This window comes from Podarcis pityusensis (genome assembly GCF_964106645.2).
Source record: "Podarcis pityusensis genome assembly, chromosome: 15".
In the NCBI taxonomy this organism is placed as follows: Eukaryota; Metazoa; Chordata; class Lepidosauria; order Squamata; family Lacertidae; genus Podarcis; species Podarcis pityusensis.
Genome location: NC_138040.1, coordinates 20,502,695 through 20,527,235, shown reverse-complemented (window position 1 = coordinate 20,527,235; position 24,541 = coordinate 20,502,695). Strand labels below are relative to the sequence as shown.

At 47.6% G+C, this 24,541-nt stretch overlaps 1 protein-coding gene and 1 long non-coding RNA gene across 2 annotated transcripts; both read left to right on the top strand.

The window, feature by feature from the left end:
• On the top strand, window positions 1-8,923 carry SPATA19 (spermatogenesis associated 19). Its single transcript, XM_080983778.1, has 7 exons — window positions 1-202; window positions 392-448; window positions 2,080-2,241; window positions 3,037-3,119; window positions 4,270-4,347; window positions 6,644-6,742; window positions 8,703-8,923. The coding sequence occupies exons 1-6, from the start codon at window positions 125-127 to the stop codon at window positions 6,729-6,731; spliced, it is 546 nt and encodes a 181-aa protein (XP_080839904.1). The 5' UTR covers window positions 1-124; the 3' UTR covers window positions 6,732-6,742; window positions 8,703-8,923.
• An 8,222-nt stretch (window positions 8,924-17,145) lies between these two features.
• Window positions 17,146-24,225, top strand: LOC308464447. The gene is made up of 2 exons (XR_013980052.1): window positions 17,146-18,109; window positions 23,853-24,225. It is a non-coding gene; the product is annotated as an uncharacterized lncRNA (long non-coding RNA).
• Window positions 24,226-24,541: the final 316 nt, after the last annotated feature.

Here is a 24,541-nt window from a genome sequence, read left to right as displayed (position 1 = left end):
GACGCAATAATGTCTCCCTGCCACAAACACACAACTGGAATTGCAGAGGCCACACGTTTTCTAGGGCAGATGAGAACGGTGGTTGAGGCAAGGGAGATCTGGCCCTCGCTAAGAGTGCCTCAGGATGATCATTACCACATGGGGAGCGTACATCTTGTTCCGCAGGGCTTCTAGAACACCTTTCCCAGCTGACGATGCTCCAGTAAGGACACAGGAGGGGCTGTGAGGTTGTGAAGGGGGGGTTGATATCAGTGCTTTTCTTCTAGAAAAAGGGTGCAGGTACTGCATACCCTTGAGTACCCCCATTTTAAAAAAAAGCACTGGTGATACTTACTATAAAGTGACCCTGTTGAATTTCTCACTACCACTCATTTTCCCTTTTCCCTTTAAGGCTGATAACATAGTTGAGCCAGAGATAGAGTACGTATTGGAGCATTGGCTGAAGAAGGTGAGTGTAACGAATAGGGCTACGGGCTGAAATTGGGGGCAGGTAAGCCATAGCTCAGTGGCAGAGTATCTGCTTTGCATGCAGAAGCTCCCAAATTCAGTCCCCCCCATCTCCAGGTGTGTCTGGGAAAGTTTCCTTGTCCAAATCTCTGGGAAAGCTTTTAGCTTAGACAAACCTGTCCAGATATTTGGAATGTTGGTGTGTGTTTTAATCTAGTTTTAGTTTATTGATTACTTTGGGTTATTATTATTATTATTATTATCATCATTATTATTAAATGCTTTGAACTGTTGTTTTTACTAATAATATTATTGTTTCATTCTTTTTAAAAGCGGCTTGTTGTTTTTTAACCATCAAGCAGTGTATACATTTTACGAACCGAATAAAATTCAAGCTACCGCCTGTCAGTGTTGACAGTACTGAGACAGATGAAACAAGGGGCTGAGTTAATATTGGGCAGCTTTCTATGCTCTGTCCATGCAGACTGTTTGGAAGGAATTCGGATCCAGCACACAACATTAGCATGGAGACCGGGGACCTATGTAAGCACTCATCATGGGACTTAACTAGCCATATGAGCATGAGCATGCTAGCGCCACCCTCCTCAAACTCTGCATGTTCAAGGATGGTTGTCTGCACCAGGTTAGCCTTCTGCACTTAGGGAAGCTGTCGCATGTTTTCGAAACCACGTTTAACCAAGGCTCTAAAATGCAGAGGAGCCTAAGGGGTACAGGATGGTTTTTCCATTGTGGATAGCTAGGCTAGGGGTAAGCATAACTGAGCCACATGTGGATGTTTTCACTTCCACATGTATCTAGAACTGCTGTCACACGCATCATTCCCAAGTCTTTCCCATCCTGGTTTACATCAATCCATTGTTGTTTTAATCTGCACACACATATTTATTTTTAAGCATATTATCTCAAACCTATGCATTTCTAATTTCCTTCTCAATATCTGCATTTCTAAATATATTTTATTATGCAATGTGAAGGGAGGGAGAGAAGAAATGTTGATGTTCTGCCTTGAGTGAGTCTGGGCCTTTTTGGAGCCATGAGTTGCAAAATGCATTTTTTAGTTGGTTGGCCCTTATATGAGTGAGGGTTTGATCCTGCATAAAAGTTAGCTATGCTGAGGTCCTGTTCAAAGTCCCCTCTCTTCATGCTTTGCCTCCCATGATATCTAAATTGCAATCTCATTTCGGGGCAGAAGCCTGTTTCTTTTCATCTCTCTCTTCTTATGAAACTCTATGAAGTCAAGTGTCATTCACATTTATGACTTGGCATAAATCAGTAGTTGTACCTTGGAAGTCCAACGGAATCAGTTCCGGAAGTCCGTTTGGCTTCCAAAATGTTCGAAAACCAAATCATGGCTTCTAATTGGCTGCAGGAAGCTCCTGAAGCCAACCAGAAACCGCGGAAGCCCGTTTGGACATTCGGCTTCCAAAAATAGTTCGCAAACCGGAACAGTCACTTCTGGGTTTGGGAGCCAAAACATTTGGGAACTAAACTGTTCAAAAACCAAGGTACAACTGTAATGACATTAATGGTGACCAACCAGTTTTGTATGATAAATAACTTCACTTTGGGGGAGAATATGGTGGTAGCATGTGTGTTTGTGTTGCCTCTTAGATCGAAGAAGATGCTGTCAAGATCTTTAGGCAGAAGTCAGAAAACAGGTCGGACTGCCAGGTGGAAGGGATCAGAACTTTTCCTTCAGTTGGCCTAGATTTGGCAGCAGCAAGATCAAAACCAGAAACCTGGGAGACCTTTGAAGACAGGAGGCCACCAAGGGTGAGTGAGAGCTGCAGCAGTTTATGTGCAGATGAGAATGGGATAGAGAAAAGGAAGTAGAGGAGCAAAAATAGGCTGTGGATGCACCATCTATTGAAAGTGCACTCCCCCAAACATCTGGAAAACTGTATTGGGTCTTGGGATTGTGGTTCTGTGAGTGGTAAACTACAGTTTCCAGCATTCTTTTTGTGTGCATGGTGATGAATATTCTTCCAATGTGCTTTAAATTTATGGTGTGTATGCAGCCATAGCCTGCAAAAGCAAGTATTCTATGGAGAAATCAGTGTATTTCTGTCTGTGTCAGTTTCAATAAGTCCATTCTTCCCCTACTTTCTGCATAGCTTTTTTAAAAAAGAGCTATACAATGAATTTGCATTTAAATTGCACATAGTTTTATATGCACTTTTCCTTGAAATATGCAACTTGTAAGCTTTTTGTACTCATTTTCAACTCATTCCCCCCTTTAAAATAATTTTTTTTGGATCTTTGATCCTGTAAAGAACACCTTTTCAAATGTATTTTGACTGAACCAAACCTGCATTGCAAAATTCAGAGAAGTGAGTATGCAATTCCATGTGGAAGACTGGAATTTTCATGGCCCTCTAGCAACTAGTGTGGCTCATTTACCAGAAGTTATGTATTTTGCATTACCTCTGGAAGTGTATACTTGACTATGTCTCCAAACTATGCCTCCTAGAGCAATATATACATCAGGAGGCTTAGTTTGGCCAGAATCGAGTATACACCAAGATTTTTCTGGTGCACATAAGCAGACTTTTCATGTCACTGTTGCAGGAGTGTTCCAGCACAATACTTTCATCCAGTTCCAGCCTGGACCTGACAGATGACAGGACAAGGATCCAGTTTGTCCGATGGAGGTGAGCCTTCACATGAGTCAATGGTGTCCATTGAAGCGATGAGCAATGGCACTCTGAATGATCTGAGTGCACACTCTTGAACAGGGGTGGGACATTGATCTTTCCTCGAAATATGCAACCACAAAATAGTTTTGTAGTGTGGGAAACCTTTGGTCACCCAGATGTTGCTGAACTACAACTCTCATCACCCCAGGAAGGCCAGGGATAGTGGGAGTTGTAGTTCAGCAACATCTGGATGGTGAAAGGAGGACCTGCAACCCTTTAGATGTTAGTGTACTCCAACACTCAGCTGCCTCAGTCAGCAGAATGGCCAGAGACATTGGGAGTGGTAACCTAATAACATCTGCAGGCCTGAAGGCTCCCCACCTTTGATCTAGAAAGTGATCCTGAATCCTTTGCACTATGCTGGAATCCCACGGAAGATATGCAGATGATTCCACAGCAGGCAACTCAATGTGGAGAGGGGATCCAGAGGGGAGGAAACAGAAAACCATGGAGCTAGACCTCTTCAGATGTGCACCCAAAAGATGAGCAGAGCTGAGTTCAAGCATTATGTGTAATTTAATGAGGCCGTCTGAGCATGGCTACTTGTGACAACTCAACTGTATGCAAGACTCACTTTGAGAGATGAGTGGATTTTTAGCACTAGACCTCCTTGAAAACCTGGCAGGTTTGGTAAATTTAGCCCAGAGAAGAAGCAGTTAAAAGGGGAGAGGATTGCCATCTTCAAATATTTGAACAGCTGTCACATAGATGATGAATCAGATTCCTTTTCAGATACTCCCAAAGACCAGGACCTAAACTGATGGGTCCAATTGACAAGAAAATTGATTTAAACTAAATATTATGAGAAATTTCCTGACTGTGGAACAAATATTGCCTTTGATGGTGGTTGACTCTCCTTTGGAATGGGATTTTAAGAAGAGGCTAGATGACTACCTAATGATTTCCCCATTATCTTGATTCTATTCTGCTTTAATTGTTTTTAATGCTGCTGTTTTAAAATTATTACAACGTATCTTGGAACCTCATGGGGTAGTGAAGAACTTTAAGACTACTCTTGTTGTTGTTGTTGCTGTGGTTTCCTGGGCAGGGGTTGGACTAGATGACATATTGATGTCCTTTCCAACTCTATGATTCTATTTTTCAGTCACACCCGGGTGTATCATGTCACGAGCGATATGAGAAAGGATGCCATGCAAGAGAGGCTGGATAAAGTGAGCAATAGGTGAGACCCAGCTGGAAGGGCAAATAGCTTTTAGCAGCATTTCTGTTGCTTACACGTATGGGGAAGGGCCATAGCTCAGTGGTAGAGCATCTGCTCTGCATGCAGAACTCCCCAGGTTCAATCCCCAGCATCTCCAAATAAGATTGGGAATGTCCTCTACCTGAAATCCTGGAGAGCTGCTACTATCAGTGAGTGTAGAAAATGTTGAGCTAGATAGACCAATGCCCTGACCCAGTTTAAAGCAAATTTTTACACTCCTGAGATAACAATTCTATCCCTGCAAGTTCAATACAATACTCCCCTTCCACCCTTAACACCAGCTTCCAAAAATAATTCTTACCTAGTTCTGCCCCATTAGTATGAAAATAAATTCACTGAATCCTAGATGTGATCCAATGTGGAATTCTTTTAACGGTGCTCATATCAGTGAGTCTCTAACCCTAGGAGTGGGAAAATAGACCATAACATCTCTACACACAGTTTCTATAGTCGGAGTTGATCTGCATATGGATATTGCAATTTGAATCACATCCAAAGAGACTGGCAAGGGGTATTCCATTTAGGCCAACTAGTTTTCCTTAACTTCTGTTTTTACAGTGGTACCTCGGGTTAAGTACTTAATTCATTCCGGAGGTCCATTCTTAACCTGAAACTGTTCTTAACCTGAAGCATCACTTTAACTAATGAGGCCTCCTGCTGCCACTGCACTGCCGTAGCCCAATTTCTGTTCTTATCCTGAAGCAAAGTTCTTAACCTGAAGCACTATTTCTGGGTTAGCGGAGTGTGTAACCTGAAGCGTATGTAACCCGAGGTACCACTGTATATTGTTTCATAGGGAACTTCCTTACATTGAGTCAGACAATTGGTACACACACACACACACACCGTATTTTTCGCTCTATAAGACGCACCAGACCATAAGACGCACCTAGTTTTTGGAGGAGGAAAACAAGAAAAAAATATATTCTGAATCCAGCTTGCTGTCCTGGCTTATGGGATAGCTGCGCGCAGCCTCTCCCCAGCAGTGGGATGAAGACTCCCCCAAGAGCCGTGCTCCCTTTAAAGAGTGTGTGGAGTGTGTGTGGAGCAGCCCTTCTCCCTCCTCGGGGGAAAGCCCCCAAGAGCTGCACACACGCTCCACGTGGCTCTTTAAAGGGAGCACTGAGCAGAGCCTCCTGCCTGCATTCGCTCCATAAGACGCACTTACTGTTTAGGAGGGGGAAAGTGCATCTTACAGAGCGAAAAATACGGTACACACACACACAAAAACTAAAAGTGTTAAGATAATTTCTCCATAGTGGTTGCTGTGATTGAGACAGAAGGGAGTTATTGTCAAACCCATCTTTCTTTGCTATTCCTCATATGTGCAAAAGAAAGCACTTCTGGAATGCTTAACTCACTGTTGGAGGGTGATAAGGGGACAATTGGTCCATCTAGTTCATTCTTGTCTACACTGACCGGGATTTCTAGCAGAGGTCCTTCCTAGCCCTGTTTGGAGATAAGAACAGAAGAAGAGCCTGCTGGATCAAACCAATGGCTCATCTAGTCCAGCATCCTGTTCTCACAGTGGCCAACCAGATGCCCCAATGGGAAACCAGCAAGTGAGATTTGAGCACAAGAGCCACTCTCCCCTCCTACCATTTTACAGCAACTGGCATGAAGAAATATTGCTGTCGTATTCATTGTCTCCAGGACATATGGATGCCAGTCAATGCCAGGCCTAATTATGCCTATGGGGTGAAGGTTTCCCAGTCTGGGATATGTTTTGAAGTGGGGGTTTGGTGACAAAGTGTGTGTGAGCTCAAGAGGCCCACCATGCTTGACCTTGCGTGTACTGTGTGTGGGTCTCAATCCAGGGAAGATTCAGACATGCTCCCCAAGTCCAGAATTGCCCTTGATTTCACCCTGTGGACTTATAATAGGAGGCAATGTGGTTGGGCTGCCTCCTCCTCCTTTTTCTGCTGGGCTTGCAGCATCTTAAGTGGCTTGCTGGCCTTCCAAAGAGCCTTGATGCCTTCCTCTCTAACCCCTTTCCCAGAGCTGCTCTATTGGGTAGCATGTCTGGAAACCTCAGTTTTATTGATGGACTTGCCACCTCACATTGCTGTGGCAGGCTGACGTGCTGGTGTGTTTGGCGCAGCTAAGTGGCCATCTCACAAGGGTGGTTGGGGGGGTCTTGTCCAGGGTTCCTGGATGTGCACCTTCAGCAGGTTTTTGTGCCCTGAATCACTACCAGCTCTTGTCCAGAATCTGCATGAGAGCAAGTTTGGTCTGACCTCATTTCTTTACCTCCCAGTGTCTCCAGGGTCATGTTCCAAGCTGTGACTGACCTGGACAGCGGCCCATCGGACACCAATCTCCACTTCTCAATGCCAGCGTATTAAGACACGGACAGGTGAGGTGCTCATCCCCAGCCCTCTGCCTTTCCCTCCATGGGATTTTAGCATTGCAAGGGACCCCGAGGCCATTTAACCCCACTCATTGCAAGAACCTGCAGCCACAGCGCTGAGATGTGGTTGCCTATTTCCACAGAAAGACAGCTGGCCACCTCTGTTCCACTGCTAAACAGCCCTTACCATTAGGACTCTTCTGTTAATGTTTAGCTCTAGGTACCAGCCATGATGGCTATGATCTGCCTCCACAATTGGAAATAGTAAGGATTCTGAATACTTGTGGCTGGAAACCACAGGTGAGCACAGTTATGCTCATGTGCTACTTGCAGGTTTCCCACAGACTGGCCACTGTAAGAGCAGGATGCTGGGCTGGATGGGCCATTGACCTAGTGGGCTGGGTCTGTGAGCTCTGTTCATGCCACCTCTAGTGCCTCCATGACCCTGAAGGATGGAGGTGTTGACAGCACTGGCTCAGCATCCAATTTAGTCTCTGTTGCCTCCCCCTGCAGGAGGAAACTCCTCACCGCCCAGAGGCAGTGCTGGGGTAGGGGAACTCAACTTCAGGCTGTCTCTGATTAGAGGTGCCTGATGCCACAGGGGTACTTTTCTGCCAACCTGAATTATCCCTTCCTTGGACCCAGCTTTCCATTTCCTGGATTTCTGTGGGCTCAGACACATCTTGGGATCTCACAGTCAATGGAATAGCATGGGGGGTGCCAGGGGGGCTGTTGCCCCGGGTGCACAGTCTGAAGGGGTGTATGTGAAAACCAGGCAGCCCCACAGAGATTCCTGCCCTGCCCTGCCTGGGGAGTGCAGAGGGTGAACAGCACCTTCCGTGCTGTGCCCCCACTTGGCATGAGAGCAGCCGTCCAGAGGCAGCATGGGTTGGGGAATGCAGTGTCAGGAGTTCAGCCTACACTCCAGTAGGACCCTGGCAGAGACACATGCCCAACTGGCATGTTCTCCCCCTCCTGGTTGATCGTTCGGGAGCTTCAGAAGCTTTCTTCAGCCCAAACATCACAGCGACCGATGCCAACCGACACCGGCACACTTAGGGATTCGCAGAGTTTGCGCAGTTGCGCAAGCAGCAACTCAACATTTTGGCTAATCTACTTTATTTACATATAAACACATGAAGCACTGCAACATGGCTCCTTCTCTCTCTAGCATCAGACAGCAAAGAGAAAAGGAACAAAGGACAATAGTCCCACTTCACGGAACACAGTAACACAAACATCCTGTCTCCGTCACTTCCCACTCTGTGGAGTCAAAACATATACCATCATGTGATAGACAACAATCCCATGACTGCAATCATGGAGCAGGAATTTTAACATGTGGGGGGTGCTCTTCACCCTCCGCACCCCGCCTGGTGCATGAGTGCCCATCGGGCATTGCAGGCTGGGCAAGCATGCTCCACCTGCTTGGCACACATGCACACACACCCATCCCAGGCACCGGTGAACAGTGCTACACCCCTGCCTACAGTCAATTTCCCCCATCCTGCCAGGACCCCCTTCAGGACTGCTCAGATCCAATGCCCCAAGTTGCTTCCATTCCTCCTCAGGATCCTCCCATGCCCTCCATGACATCTCTATGGGACTCATGACCTCAATGTTGTTGGACTACAACTCCCATCATTCTTGACCACTGGTCATACCGGCTGGGGGTTGATGAGAGTTGTAGGTCAATGGCATCCTGAGGATTACATATTCCGCATCCCTGATCTCATGCATACAGCTTGGGCAGCAATCTGGGGGAAGGAAAATGCAGAAGCCTCTAGTTTTTTTCCTGATCTCTGGATCAAACTCGAAAAATCATCAGTCGCTTAGTTAGCAATCTGAAACGTCTGTTGGGAAATAATGACCTGGTAGCAGCTCTAGCAGTGACATCTGATGTTTTACCTATGCAGGAGCACCATTCTTCCCCCCTGATCTTCTTCCTGTGCTTTCCTCCTCCCAGATTCCCTGCTTCCTTGTGGCTCTTGAGGAGAAGAAGGTGCCCTTCCTGCTCTGCCCTCTGGGTCTTCTTCTTTGGCTGTGAAAGCCCTGCCTTCTTGAAATGGCCAGAGAAACAGCCTGAATCCTGTGGAAGGATTTACTTACTTTTTTTTGCTTGGGCTATTATAAATGCCTGGCTTTGTGAACTGTGAATGACTAATAAAAAATTGCTAACCATTTAAACTGCTTTCTAAAAGGCAGGCTGGGCTTTCCTTTCATCCTTTTTTTTGGAGGGTGCAAAGTTATTAAAGGGTAAGTGTGCACGCAGTCCTGGTGCCCAGAGTTGGCACCACAGGGCATCGGCCAAGGCCCACATCCCTGCACAGGGCCTGCTGCTGATCCCTAAAGCCCCACCAGACCCTGTTCCTCCTCTTTGCTAAGGCTGCCTGAGCAGCAGTGTGAGCAGTGACAAGGAGGAGGAGAAGATGCAGACTCCATTTAAACTGCTGTCTCATTATGGGCTGCAGTGTGCAAAGGGCAACAGATGGGCAGTGGTGAAAGTGGCCAGGAAGTGGGAGGACATGGTGGTGCCTTAGCCTGTCTCTGCTGCTCCCTCTTCATGCCTCTTCTAATCCTGGGAAACCAGGGGGCAGGAGAGCTTGTTGTAGCAGGAGTGGAGAGACCCTGGCTTCTTCACCAGCCTGACTCATTTCTGCCTGTTGGCCTCTCTCCTCTTCAGCTTCTGCTTCTGGACTTCTGTCTGCCACATACTCTCCCTGCTCACTAAACCCTGTTGCCTCTTCAGCTTCTGACACCACCTCCTCCCAGTCTGCTCCCTCTTCTCCCTCCGTCTACTCATCGTTGTCCCACCACCAGTCCCTGGGCTCTGAGCCTTCATTCCTTGGGGTTCCCCAGCTGGTGGCTCTCGCCACTCCTCTGTGTCCATGACACCCAAACCCCACAGGCTAACTTAGGTAGGTGGGACTATACCCCTGCCAATCACCTGACATAATAATGATGGCAGGGGAATGGCAGGTGATTGGTGGTTGGTTGTCCAACTCCCCTCTCAAAGTTGTCCCATGGAGGTGGGGTTCCTGCTACCCTGCAGGATCGAGTTCAATCCTGCTTCCTGCGGGGGTAAGCTGCTAATCCAACTATGTCTCTGCCTGCCCCACACCTGATGTTGAATACAATATTCAGGTTTGGGGCAGGTGGGTGCAGTTTGGGGGAAATGGATTCATAGGCTGCATGTGGAGGTCTCGTGTGCCAGAGATTCCCCAGCCCATTCCCCAGCCCCTTTCAAACAAATCTGGAGCCTACACTAAATGCTGCAGTGGATTGCCCAATTGGTGGACCAAGTATGTTGTTAGGGCATCAGCAAAATAATAATGGCTCAAAAAATAATAATGAGGATTTTGTTTTTGAAAAACAACCAGCCAAACAAAAGTCCCACACCACAGTAGTCATCACGGGGAAATTCAAAGCTTTGTTAGACTTCCTTACACTCAACCACCCAATTTAAATTTTCCAGTTTGGCATTGTGTTTGTTTTGAATTACATATAGAAGGGGGCACTATAATATTTTCGGTTCTCAGGGCATCTATGAGTCTTAATTCAGCCCTGACTAACTGGGATCACTTGCACAGAATCCCACCAGATGGCAGTACAGGCTTGCAAGAGCAAACTTCTGGAAAAGAAACAGAGGAGGGAGGTTAGAGATGTGAAAATAAAATAAAGTGTCTTTAAAGTTGGCGTGTGGAATTTATTTTAAGGGGCATTCTTTTTGTCTGCATTCCCTGTCTTTCTCTTTCAAAATGTGCTATATCATTGGCCTGCAAGGCTGCTTCACACACACTGTGATTTCCCTAAGCAGAGATAACCTCAGCGGCTTCATGTGCACATAAAAAACCTAGGTTCTTAATTCAGACTATATTAATTTGCTCCAGTGAGCATACAGATAGTGACCAAAGAGCCAGAAGCACGTGAATTTAAAATTTATTTAAAATAGTGTGAAAATTTTTTTGTGTGTGTGTGTGTAAATATTCATTGAAAACACCAAAAGCATATTACAAAATGAACAAGTATTGATAACTCTTTTGTTGCTAAATGCTGGGAGTGCAGTTACCAACTGATCAACATAAAACTTAGTCTGAACTACTCTTTTGCCTTTTTCAAAAAAATACGGTTTGATCAACAGAAAATTAGCAGGTGAATTAGAGGAAACATTCTCGCCTGTTAATGCCTGCAGATCAAACTGCCATTAAATGTTCATGAGCATAGATACCTCACGAAAGTTGGCAACCGTGCGCTAGAGCAGTGCGGTTGGCGATGCCGCCACTGCTGCTGCCGCACACGCTTTCTCTCTCTGGCCTCGGGGAAACGAAGTCATTAAGCGATTCAAAGGGATCTTTGTTCCCTGCATGATTAACTCTGGCGGAGAAGGAGGGCAGGTGTCAGGAAACCGAGACGGAAGCAGCGGCGGCGGCTCCACCTGTATTCCAGGCACCACCAATTTTCGCGCTGAATTAATGGGAAAGCAAGTGGCAAAGACGTGGCCGCTCAGCCGTGACGGAGGCATTTGCGTAGCTAAATGGGCTGAAAAGAAGTGCTAATCAAGGCGTTTGTGGGTCACGGGTTCCGCAAGGCTGCTGGCGGCCTCCGTGGAATACTGACCAGAGGGCCTGTTGGGAAGGCGATGCTTGCAGCACTGAGAAGCTGCCCCTGTGTGCAGAATGGGAGGCCAGAGATGGTGGGAGCCTGTTCAGAGTTGCATGCTCCTGACCCCGATCCTTGAAGGTGCCTCCTTGCCAGATGCCTCTGAGATGCCTTCAGCAGCAACTCTCTCCACCTGTGATTCCAAGCGACTGGTACCCAGAGGCATACTGCCTACAATAAGAAAGGTAAAGGTAAAGGACCCCTGGACGGTTAAGTCCAGTCAAAGGTGACTATGAGGTTGCGGCACTCATCTGGCTTTTGGGCCAAGGGAGCTGGCATTTATCCCCAGACAGCTTTCCGGGTCATGTGGCCAGTATGACTAAGCCGCTTCAGACGCAACAGAACACAGTGAAGGAAGCCAACGCGCATGGGAACACTGTTTACCTTCCTGCCGCAGTGGTACCTATTTATCTACTTGCACTGGCATGCTTTCAAACTGCTAGGTTGGCAGGAGCTGGGACAGAGCAACAGGAGCTCACCCCGTAGCGGGGATTCGAACTGCTGACCTTCTGATTGGCAAGCCCAAATGGCTCAGTGGTTTAGATCACAGCGCCACCCTCATCCCATTCACTACGACAGTGGAGGTGGAACATAGGCACTGTGGCTAGTAGCTATGAATTTGCCTAAGCCAGCTAAGTTGGTGGCCATCACTCCTCCTTGTGGGAGTGAATTCCATCACTTTAACTATTTGCTGTGTGAAGAAGGACTTTCTTCTGTTGTTCCTGAATCTTTCGACCTTCTTCCTGTTGGGATGTGAATAGATGTTAGGAGAGGACATATTCATTAGATATTATCTTTCCTTCTTCATGTTTGTTTGTTTGTTTTGAATATTTTATTAGTTGAATATAAGAACAACATATAATCAAATACAGTTTTCCCCTAACCCCAAAACAGCCCCTTCCTCATGTTTGTGAGTTCAACAGAGTGCCATCCCTTTGCAGCTTAAAAGGGAAGGTTGGATAGGCTAGTTTTAGCCTTTTAGTTGAAGCAATCCAGGTGCATTAAGTCAGGCTGGATTTTCCTAGCATTTCCCCCTTTTCTCCCCCTTAAAATAACAATCACAGTGTTGTAAAAGGTAAAAATAAACATCTATTCATTCAGAATACTTGTAACAGATACAGCAGTTTTGTTCAGGCAGGCTTAAAATGGTAATTCAGTTACAAATACATACTTAAAAAAGGTAAAGGGACCTTTTTTAGGTCCAGTTGTGGCCGACTCTGGGGTTGCGGCGCTCATCTCGCTTTACTGGCCGAGGGAGCCAGCGTACAGCTTTTGGGTCCTGTGGCCAGCATGACTAAGCCGCTTCTGGCGAACCAGAGCAGCGCACGGAAACGTTGTTTACCTTCCCGCCGGAGCGGTACCTATTTATCTACTTGCACTTTGATGTGCTTTTGAACTGCTAGGTTGGCAGAAGCAGGGACCGAGCAACGGGAGCTCACCCCGTCGCGGGGATTCGAACCGCCAGCCTTCTGATCAGCAAGTCCTAGGCTCTGTGGTTTAACCCACAGCGCCACCAGCATCCCTAATACATACTTAAGTCTAGCTTAAAATAGTGCCCCCAGTTTGGAGCTCAGACATGCAGATGTTGTCATATTGCTGGCAGAGCAGAAAGAGTTGGAAAGAAGGCGAGGGTGTGTTCAGGCTGGTAGAATAATATATACTGTATAGCCTTTCCTGTCAAGGCACAGTGGGAGTGCCTCTCTCAGAGCTCTCTCTAGCAGGAAAACTCTGTAAGCTTCAGCTCCTATCATGTGCCTATCTAGCAAAACATGAATTGTTGCTTTGACTGCATTCTTAATAACCTACACTTCCTTCTTGGGAATGGGCTCTGTCTGCTTCGGGCTACAACTCTGCTGGCTGGGCCTGCCATTTACCAGGGCAGTGGGGGGTGGCGGCAGAGCAGGTGGTGGGGTTAGGGTTATGTGGGTGCACCGGTAGCCATGCAGGATTCATTCTGCTGGGCACCCATCCAACTCCCACCTTGCCATCCCACTGCCCCACTTTGCACTGCTCTGGTATGCAGGAGTGACCCTGCTGTTGGGAGGGCAGTGGGGCAGCCCCACCCCACTGTGCTGACCGCTCCTGGTTATTGCCACAGTTGGGGGCAGTAACACTTCTGAAGACCACTTGCTGGAACCCGTAGGAGGAGAGAGGCTCTTGCGCTTGGACCCTCCTTGCTTGAGGGTTTCCTGTGGGCATCTGGTTGGCCACTGTGAGAACAGGATGCTGGACTTAGCTCAGTTGGTAGAGCACGAGATGCTTAATCTCAGGGTTGTGGGTTCAAGCCCCATGTTGGGTGAAGGATTTCTGCATTGCAGGAGGTTGATGATCCTCACAGTCCTTTTCCAACTCCACAGTTCTATGATTTTATGACTAGATTGTCCATTGGCTTGATCTAGCAGGGATCTTCTTCTGTTCTGATGATGAAGCCATTTCAGGCCCAGACCCACCAACTCAAAATTTACGCAGAAAGGCTATGTAATTTAACCAAAGGCGGTATTTACCTAGTGTCAGTCGATTCTGTCATTCCTCCCTATCTGAAGCTGCAGAAGGTCATTAAAGCCTCCATTTGAAGATGAGCCTCAGGCCACGAGGGACCAAATTGCCTGTTACTGCACCCGTTCCCCCCTGCCCCCGCCTGCCAAAGGCGGACATGATAGCTGAAGGCACGCCAGCAGTGTATCAGTGAATTATTGATTGGTGTTAACACTGCAGCTCTGACAACACCATTATCGTCTTTGACTTCATGTTTAAATCATCCCCCCCCCCCAAGCATCTGCAATGCCACAATCTTTAATACCTGCCCAGGTGCTTCCTTCCGCTTCTTTGCTTGCCCCCCCCCGCCCAGTCCTGGACCCTTGTTTGAGGGGAATGCAAGCAAACAAATAAGTGAAAGTCGAAGTGAGGCAAGGAAAACAACATAGGAGGAGCCAGTGTGGTGTAGTGGTTAAGAGCGGTAGACTCCTAATCTGGTGAACCGGGTTCGCGTCTCCGCTCCTCCACATGCAGCTGCTGGGTGACCTTGGGCTAGTCACACTTGGGCTAGTCTCTGAAGTCTCTCAGCCCCACTCACCTCACAGAGTGTTTGTTGTGGGGGAGGAAGGGAAAGGAGGATGTTAGCTGCTTTGAGACTCCTTCTGGTAGTGATAAAGTGGGATATCAAATCCAAACTACTCTTCTTCTTCTTCTTCTTCTTCTTCTTCTTCTTCTTCTTCTTCTTCTTCTTCTTCGACAGGCAGCAGGTACAGGTGAAAAGGTCTCAACAATCTTCTTCCTGCAAGGCTGGTGGGGACATGGGCTCATGGAATTCCATGTTGGCCACCTTCAAAATAGGGCCACGTTGCAGATTTTGACTGAGGTGTTCCTTTTCAGAAAGCCACAGGCAATGGCTTCCTTGTCTCAAAACACAGGGAGGGCGGGTGTCCTCAGCAGGAGACAGAACCCAGTAGGAGCACTGCTGGCTCAGGCCAAAGGCCCATCTCATCCAGCACCCTGTTCTCACAGTGGCCAAACAGATGCCTGTGGGAAGCCTGCAAGCAGGACCTGAGCACAACAGCAGCGCTTGGCTCACCTGTGATTCCCAGCAACTAACCTTCAGAGGTTACATTCTCTGACAGTGGAGGTACAGTAGGACACAGCCATTGTGATTCATAGCCATCAGTAGTCTTGTCCTCCATGAATCTATCTAATCCTCTTTTAAAACCACTGAAGTTGTTGGCCATCAGTGTGTCTTGTGGCAGTGAGTTCCACATTTTAATTCTGTGCAGTGTGGAGTAGCACCTCTTTTGGTCAGTTCTAAATCTCCCAACATTCAGCTTCACTGGATGGTTGCCTGTCTTGGGTGGAAGGGACCCTGAGCAAGAATGTTCAGCACTGCAACATTTTGTTGTAGGTTCCACTGTCTCCCCCGCATCCCACTGCAAAGTAACTCTGCATTGGGAGAGTCAGGACTGTGCTCCAAATCCCCCTGCCTGGCTGTTCTGCTCCTTGCTAGGCTCCAGGTATTGGTTTGGAAAAGCAGCTGAGAGAGAGAGCAGGAACATAGCCAGGATCCCCCTTCCCACACCATAAATTGCTCTGAGCAGCTTTTATCTGCAAATTTAGGATTAAAAAAAAGAAATCTGAACAAGAAGCAGCCAGATTAAATAAAATTTAAATGTACCTGCACGTGACATAATGTTAGCTTGTGATGTAATGTCAAAGATGCAGCTGTTCCAGGGCCAAGCCTATTGCCCATTTTTTGCAACCAGATGGCACCATTGCCTCAGTTTGCCTTGCTTCCCTGCATGGCCTGTTAATGAGCTGAGCGTTACCCACAAGCTGTTCATTGACTATTCGGAACTTGCTCTTCTTCCCCTCCCTAGCAAATGACCCGCTGCAACTTTCCACCCAATCGCTACTTTCATCAGGGACACGCCTCTGCCTGAGCGGCTGTCTGCACTTGTTTAACTACAGCAACCAGTTTAGTGGCTGCATTTAACAGGGCACTGTGGTTGGCTTTCTCTGTTAAGCCATTTCATTTCCTAGGGCTCTAGAGGTAATAGCCCTGGATTTAAGACTGGCTATTTTACTGCATAAGGGGTGGCGCTGTGGGTAAAACCTCAGTGCCTAGGACTTGCCGATCGCATGGTCGGCGGTTCGAATCCCCGCGGCGGGGTGCGCTCCTGTCATTCGGTCCCAGCGCCTGCCAACCTAGCAGTTCGAAAGCACCCCCAAAAGTGCAAGTAGATAAATTACCAGTTTACCAGCGGGAAGGTAAATGGCGTTCTGTGTGCTGCGCTGGCTCGCCAGATGCAGCTTGTCACACTGGCCACGTGACCCGGAAGTGTCTGTGGACAGCGCTGGCTCCCGGCCTATAGAGTGAGATGAGCGCAAAACCCTAGAGTCTGTCAAGACTGGCCCGTACGGGCAGGGGTACCTTTACCTTTACCTTTATTTTACTGCATTTGCACATCGGAAAGTTATAAGAGCATTTCCCAGTGGGAGTTTGCCATCTTTTTCTTGCCTTATATCAGATTCTTTTGGACTGATGGTGCACACTAGCACATACAGGCTGTGTCGGAGGCAGCACATACTGTCAGCCACACAGCTTGTCTTTCAGTTTGCCAACTGACCTGGGGGGAAAAAAAGCCCCGGCTTGCTCCGGTGCATGTACAGTGGTACTTCGGGTTACAGACACTTCAGGTTACAGACGCTTCAGGTTACAGACTCCGCTAACCCAGAAATAGTACCTCGGGTTAAGAACTTTGCTTCAGGATGAGAACAGAAATCGTGCGGCAGCAGTGGGAGGCCCCATTAGCTAAAGTGGTACCTCAGGTTAAGAACAGTTTCAGGTTAAGAACGGACCTCCAGAACGAATTAAGTTCTTAACCCAAGGTACCACTGTACTTGAAGCTTGATCTGCAAAAATCAAGTGATGCTTTCCAAAGCATGCAGACAAAGGCCAATATTTGCTCTGAGCTGCTGCTACAGGCACAGCTATAGTAGACACCTGAAAAGTTGGCAACATTAGCCATCTCGACACAAGGTGTGTTGTCTGTGGCAGGGTCATAGGGCATTCCCAGGCTGTTGTTGTTTTCAGGTGGGAGTCTAACACATGCCTGCAAATTCAGGTGGCACGGCTGATGTTTACTTGGCAGTCTTGTGCAACAAACCCATCATCCCACAACCCCATGGCTTCTCCCCCCCCCCCACTTTCAATAAGAAGAGTATTTGAGAAATGCCCTGGAATGTATGAGATATCGCTTGCTTGGCTGTATGTCATATAACCTCTGTGGAAACGAATGAGGACCAATGTTTGACAAATAGAAATCATTGTGTAACCTCCCTGCAAACCTTATACAAACCAATTGGGATGGATATTCAGTAAACAGATAGTCTAATGAAGCTATGGTGATTTTTTAAAAATAAGCTTTTTTGAAGCACCCCCCAACCCACCTCCCCCCGGAGCATGTTGTTTTCTGCCACCTTTCCCACCTCCACCTTGTTTCCCGTAGCGATTACCAGCTTCGAGACAAGGCGGCAAGACTGGGGGAGGGGGGGTCATTCCTTTCCGATAACTATTTATTCACATTACCAGACACAAAAGCCCCTTTGAAGGTAGAAAAAAGGAGCACAGAATAGATGACACAAAGCGCCTTTTCTTCTTCTCCTGATGCGGACTCATCTTGCCCTGGGCTTTCCATCGCTGCTCATCTTCCTCCCTCCCCTCCCCGCTGCATGGCAGTCTGTGCTTTTGTTTGACAAATCCTGTTATCCAAGCCCAGAGCCCAAAGCAAGGGCAGCTGATCGCCTGACCCCTCTGCATTCTCCAGCGCGGAATGAAGACAGGCAATCACAACATGCCGGACAATGGGAAGGGCGGCCCAGCTTGCAGAATGGCACCTCTTTTCCTCTCTCCCCTAGAAACCACACATTGCAAGCTCTCTAAAGAAAGCAGTTTGACACCTGGGGGGCAGAGCCAACAGTTTGGGGTGGGGCTATGGGAGGAGTTTAGAAGTTTGGGAGTGGAGCTCAGCACAAAAGCTGAGCCACGCTCCCCAAAAGCAGAAGCAAACAGAAACCCAACTGGTGCAGCAGACAGTGTCAACTCACCAATCCAGCTAATATTGTCTACACAGACCGGCAGTAACCCTCCTGGGTTTCAGACATGGAATCTCTCCCAATCCTACTCGAAGATGCCCAGGATTGAACCTGAGACCTTCTGCATGCAAGGTAGATGCTCAAACCACGGTCGTTCCTCCAATGTATTAGTCCTGTTAGGTTGGATCAGAATGCATTTTGAGCAATAAGCTGGTCATTTCAGGTCAGTGATTCTGCTTTGGAGCTAGTCTGTCTGTCTGTCTGTCTGTCTGTCTGTCCATTTGCCATGCATGGAGGTCCTCCCTCCCATCCTCACAACATTGCTGTGAGGCAGGTTGCTGCCTGAGAATTGATGACCCAGCAAAGTGAGGGTTTGGCCTCTGGTGGTCTAGTTCCCAGCTCAAAACTCTAACTACTGCACCATGCTAGCTCTCCTCTAGAAATTCTGGAAACTGGATACAGTGGTACCTCGGGTTAAGTACTTAATTCGTTCCAGAGGTCCGTTCTTAACCTGAAACTGTTCTTAACCTGAAGCACCACTTTAGCTAATGGGGCCTCCCACTGCTGCTGCACCGCCGGAGCATGATTTCTGTTCTCATCCTGAAGCAAAGTTCTTAACCCGAGGTAATATTTCTGGGTTAGTGGAGTCTGTAGCCTGAAGCGTATGTAACCTGAAGCGTATGTAACTTGAGGTACCACTGTACAGGAAAAGGTCCCCTGCAGGAAAGCAGTTTGCTCTCAAGAGGGTGAGATTTAGACACCTGGCCTCAATACATGCTTCCCTTCCTGGTGAGTTTGATTCATGCACCGAAATTACAGGTGGGCATGATCCCTGGGCTCATGTGCCTCTTCCTCTTGTCCTGTGTAGCTCATAATTGCTGTTCAAATTGCCCCTGATGCTGTAGCCACCCTCCCCCTGAAATGTGACGATAATGCCATTGCTGCAGTCAATTTGAAGCACTATCTGCATAGGCAACAAGGCCACAGAATCCTTCAATCATTGTTTGCAGGGGAAGAGGGACTTCCATCAGAAATGGACAGGTGACACTCGGTTCTCAGGTATTTGAAAACATGAACTTAATAATTCTCTTTTTTGGATCAGATCCGTGTCTATGTGGCCCTGCAATCGATCAATCTATTTTCATCTCTCTCTCTCTCTCTCTCTCTCTCTCTCTCTCTCTCTCTCTCTCTGTGTGTGTGTGTGTGTCTCTCTGTGTGTGTTTAGAAGATCTCAAGCAGAACATAAAAAGGTGGGCTTACCTTGTTATTCCTACCATCCCACCCCAGAAAACTGGTAATCAAAGATATACTGGCTCTGTACATGGAGGTTTTCTAAGCGATCCCCTGCAGCCCAGAAGCAGCAATAAGCCGGGATAAACCACCATGCATTGATTTCTTCCCCATAAATATGTGCTTGTGCAAGCTGTGGCTTGAATAGTTTTAATTTAAACTAAGGGTGGCTCACTGTGATCGTGTTTCAGAGCTGCCGATCTGTATGGTTGCCATCTGGATAGGCAATTTTAAATTTGCATACCTTTAATTGAACATACACAAAGGCAAACAACCCCTCCCCTCCCCACAAAACACCCTCGAGAACTTCAAAGTTGTGGCAATATTAGTTTTCATCCACACACACCTAAACAGAAGAAACACACACACCAATACCCTACAGGTGCCAGGAAGGCATATATAGCCTGTTACAACGAGTGGAAAGAGTGACAAATGCGAAGGACATCTTTATTACTATTTATCGTGTTTCACTATAGGGCACATGGTTTCCCACCTCTTCATTTAATTCTCACAACAGCCCTGTGAGGTAGCACCGTCTTAGGGACAGTGACTGGCCCAAAGTCAAACCCAGTAAGCTTAATGGCAGAGTGGGGATTTGAACCCTGGTCTCCCAGGTCCTAGTCTGACACTCTAACCACTACACCACTCCGGCTGTCTTTTGCACAGTGGGCTTGATTCTATAGGCACATCTCCCACTCTCTATCTTCCAGCCAAGAAAGCAAGAGGCATGATCCAAGTTCAAGGTCACACTCCGTCCATGCAAGAACATTAGATGGGGGATGCAAAGCAGGACTGGGTGAGGGGCATGGCCTGGGGAGAGTCTTGAGGGCTGAATGGGGGCCACAGTCACTGACGGAGGAAGGGGGTGAGGTGGGTGCGGTCCATCCCGCGTGTCATCCCTGGGGGGGTGACTTTGCTGTGCCGCTGCCTGGGATGCTCACCACACCCCCATGGGTGGCTAGCCCTGCCCCTGGGTGCACAACATATGCACCGCTCTCGGTGTTGGAGCAGCTAGCTCTGCCTCTGGGCACAGTTGCTCTCCAAGCCTGAGGTTCCCCCTTCCCTGCTATGGAATGAATGCTTCCTCCCGGAAAATGACCAGAGCAACGCTGGCAGGAGGCGGAGATATATTGTCACCAACCCCTGTCGAAATGGCCCCTATTTCATTTTTTATCAGTCCTGCCATCCAATATTCCCTGGACGCTTTGTCTTTGCTTTGCATTTTATCAATATTACCGGCTGATCCTGCCATCCCCTCTCCATGGGTTTATTAATATTGCCTTCTGATCTGTGGGTAGGAGCTGTGTTTTATATTCTGGCACCATCTACAGTTCTTGCCAAGCTCGGACGCCATCTTTAATTAGATTTTTCTCTGTGACTCTGACAAACATAAACTGAACACTCTCTCCCTGCCCCCGCCCCACTCCCAATCTCTCCAGGCAAACACTCCCTTGCTGACTTTAGTATTCCAGTGCCATCACTAAACAGAGTTGGACCTAATTCCTCTGGTTCAAGTTGCTCCGTGGATGAATCATACAACACAATTCAGGATTTTTGCGGGGGAGGGTGGGGGCATGGAAATGATGGGGGAATGGTCACATCTTAAAACAAAGGATCTAAATACCAGAGTATTTTGGCAAAGGAGCACAGCTCAGTGGTAGAGCACCTGCCTTGCATCCAGAGGGCTGCAGGTTCAGTCCCCAAGAGCATCTCCACGTAGGGCTGGGAATGTTCCCACCCCTGAAACTCTGGCGAGCCAGTGCTTGTCAGTGTAGACAAGGGATGGGCCGGGGGAACCTTTTCTGTCCTGAGTGACAGCTCAGCCCTGGAGGGCCAAATTTGATAGGTGGGCAGTTACATCAGGTGACACTGAGCTTTGAAGCCCTATTGGAACTTCAAGACACAGCAAAAGGGCTGTTTGAAAGCCCTTTTACAAACAGCCCAGCGCTGTTCTCTGAACCTCCAAAACCCTGAGTGGTGCAAGGCTGTTTACAAAAGGACTTTCAAAAACCCCCACACCTCTCTTTGGCAGGGGAACAGGTGCATACAGCCAAAGTGAGGAGCCTTGGATCCTTCACTCACCAGCTGATGAATGGAGGAAACACTCTTGCTGGCTGCAGGGGTCCACTTCACCAGCACATTCCATGCAGGAAGTGTGCTGGTGTAGCAGCCCTAAGAAGGATTGAACTCTGTCTCCCTGCTCATCACCCAGTAGTGTCAGCAGATGGACAGGTGGGCATGGTTTGGGGGAAAAGGCCCCATGGGCCACCTTAGACTTCCTGGTGGGCCAAAGTTGGCCCACAGGCTGGAGATGCACCACCAATGGTGCAGACAATACTGATTTAGATGGACCAGTGAGCCTGACTAAAGCAGCTTTTAAAGTTTCTATGGCAGGACTGACTGTGGGCACAGATGTGATTAATGCAGAATGTGAACTTGTCCTGTTTGGGTCAACAATGCAGCTGGCCAATTAGAAAGAAATCTTCTGGCTCAGCCTTGTCCACCCTAGTGCCCTCCAGATATTGCTGGAGGCAGCTGCCATCATCCTGACCACTGACCATGTTGCCTGTGGCTGATGTAGCAGGGTTGATGAAGGGTGTGGGCTGGGAAGTGTCTCAAGAGCAACTGGAGACTTGGAGGGCCACATTTGGCCCCTGTGTCTGAGGTGCCCACTGTGACGGAAAAGTTTGTTTTCTGAGAACATTTTCTGAGAATGTTTTCTGAGTCATTGCCCCCCCCCCCCCGCCAGCAAACAGTTAACTAGCAACTGCTCCTGATCAGCCATAATTCCAAGGGAGGCAGTTGGAGTGGAGTGAGGAGTCTGTGTGTGAGGGATTTGGTCTGTGAGAGGGATTCTGTCAGGATGGTTCGTTCTGACAGGTGGTAGAGCTGAGGAGAGCTGAGAACTCTCAGTATACGCTCTAAGGTTCTGAATCGCAGAATCCTGTTAAAATGGAAAAGACACAGTCCCACATGGTGTTTATAGGAAAAAAGGGTCCTCAGAGGGAATACTCTGACAGGAACAGGCAGTAGTGATTCCGAGGCCAAGGAGGATTTGGGAGTCTGTAAGGGAAACAGTCCAGTTAAAACCCTAAGTCCCTGAAGTGTGTGTGGAGAACTCTGATCTATGAAAGTTGTGTAAAAGAAAGTAACCTTGAGCCTGAACAGCATACAGCCTATAACTTGAGACCGTATACATTTTAATAAAAAGCAACAGCACTGTTGAATAACCTCACGGTTTGTTACATTTCTGTGAGAGAGAGAGGGCTGTTGCGTCATTGCACCCACCCTAGCTTTAAATGGAAGCTGCCATATGATGGGGTCAATAATTGCCTGTCAGGGACCGGGCAGAGGAGGAATGGTGGAGACCACGTCCCCATCCTGACCCTCCCAGGGAGGAGAAGGAGGAAGACAGTACAGTGGTACCTTGGGTTAAGAACTTAATTCATTCTGGAGGTCCATTCTTAACCTGAAACTGTTCTTAACCTGAGGTACCACTTTACCTAATGGGGCTTCCTGCTGCTGCTGCGCCGCCAGAGCACAATTTCTGTTCTCATCCTGAAGCAAAGTTCTTAACCCGAGGTACTATTTCTGGGTTAGCGGAGTCTGTAACCTGAAGCGTATGTAACCTGAAGCGTATGTAACCCGAGGTACCACACTATAGTTTTACAAGTGGTTTGTGGGAGGTCACAGCTCAGAGGCAGATGAGGGGAAAGGTTGGGAGATAATGGGAGAGGAGGAGCAGGCAGAGCTGGAGCAGCAACTGGCTGACATGTTGTCATTAGAAAGCATTCCAGACCCTCCATCTCCCAGAACTTGGTGAGCCTTAAAAGTAGGAGAGCAAAGAGCTCAAAGACAGAGGGCACATTGCCACACCTGTAGAAGGGTGGAATGAAGAAGTGGAAGAGATGGGGGGTGGAGATTCACTTGGGACAACGCCATTATCCAAAAGGCTGGGTTCTGTATCCTCTCTCTACAAAGATGAAATAAAAAAGGACTGTAAGAAACTTTCCCTTGTCTTTATACTTTCCTGGGCAACCAGCCGGGAGCCGTTGACAGCATACTGACACTGCCCCAATGGTGGCGGCAGCAAAGTATTTGCCCCACCCTGGCTAAGGCCCTGAATATGGAAGCAAAGGTTCTGCAATGGTGCAGGTTCATAGGTGACCAATTCAGCCCTACCTTGTAAATGTAAAGGCCTAAGGCTCCAAGTCAGGAGGAAAAGCAATGCCAGCCATGATCCTGAGATTAAGAGTCTCATGCATTATCGACTGAGCTATCCCAGACCTCGCTTAAGTCAGGGCACTTCCAGGAGGACAAGGGCTCATGTCAGTCAAGATCATGTAATAACTAAGGTATATTTTCCCACCACCTGTAAAACACCTTTAGGCACGAACGAAGTGCCATGCTGTCAACCGCAGAGCAATAAAAGCCACTCCCAATGAATCTTGAGAAATGTATTTAAAGATTGGTAAATGCATTCATCCAACATGATCCAGCTTTTCCTAATTTGGTTAAGAAGTACTTGGGTTTGTTTTTTCCTCCTCCCTCCCAAACCATTTTCCTTTGATCTTGTGTCTTTTAGATTGGAAGCCTGAGGACAGTGGTCATGTTATTACTGATCTTTGCAAGCTGCTCTGGGAAGCTCCTTTGGCTGAAGAGGAGAAGACTTTAACTAATTAAATCTTTGGGGGCTTCAACAGAAACTGTGCTCAGCTTGGCTTGGCTCAAACTTTGAGGGTAACTGCACTGACAGTTGGAAGACCTGCTGGCTCCGTCAGAAGGGAGCATGAAGATGAGGGTTTGTAGATTTTTCACATCCAATAGAAGGAAAATGTTGGGTTCCCCCTCAAGTTTGCTGCTTCCTTCAAGCATGAAGGAAGGGAATTATTCTTCTCATATCCCTCAAATCTTTTGCCAGAGTCTGAGATTAAAATTTCATGTATTGATTTATTTAAGATGCTTGCATACTGCTTTTCTTAAGCTCAGAGTGGTTTACACGAGAATAGAACAATATTTAAAATCACATAAAAGATTAAAAAAAAGCTCAATAATGATTCGGATTTTACAAACTCTGTTAAAAAACACCCACCCTGCTAGAATCCCAATATGGGCTGTGTGGAAAAATCCAGCTGGTTGTAGAAAAAAGAGGGGGGGGCATGATTGTCTGGCTGGAGCATTTCACACTGCAACATTTTGTTACAGGCTCCAGTTCTTCATGTGTTGTTCATATGCTCATTCATGGGAAGCGGCTGGCCTCAATGAGATGTTGTC

What these genes read in the sequence shown, in the direction of transcription:
- SPATA19 (XM_080983778.1), top strand. Translation starts at nt 125, where the DNA reads ATGATCATTACCACATGGGGAGCGTACATCTTGTTCCGCAGGGCTTCT. An exon ending in TGGAGCATTGGCTGAAGAAG is followed by an intron (nt 449 to 2,079) that starts GTGAGTGTAACG and finishes GTTGCCTCTTAG; the next exon opens with ATCGAAGAAGATGCTGTCAA. An exon ending in AAGACAGGAGGCCACCAAGG is followed by an intron (nt 2,242 to 3,036) that starts GTGAGTGAGAGC and finishes TCACTGTTGCAG; the next exon opens with GAGTGTTCCAGCACAATACT.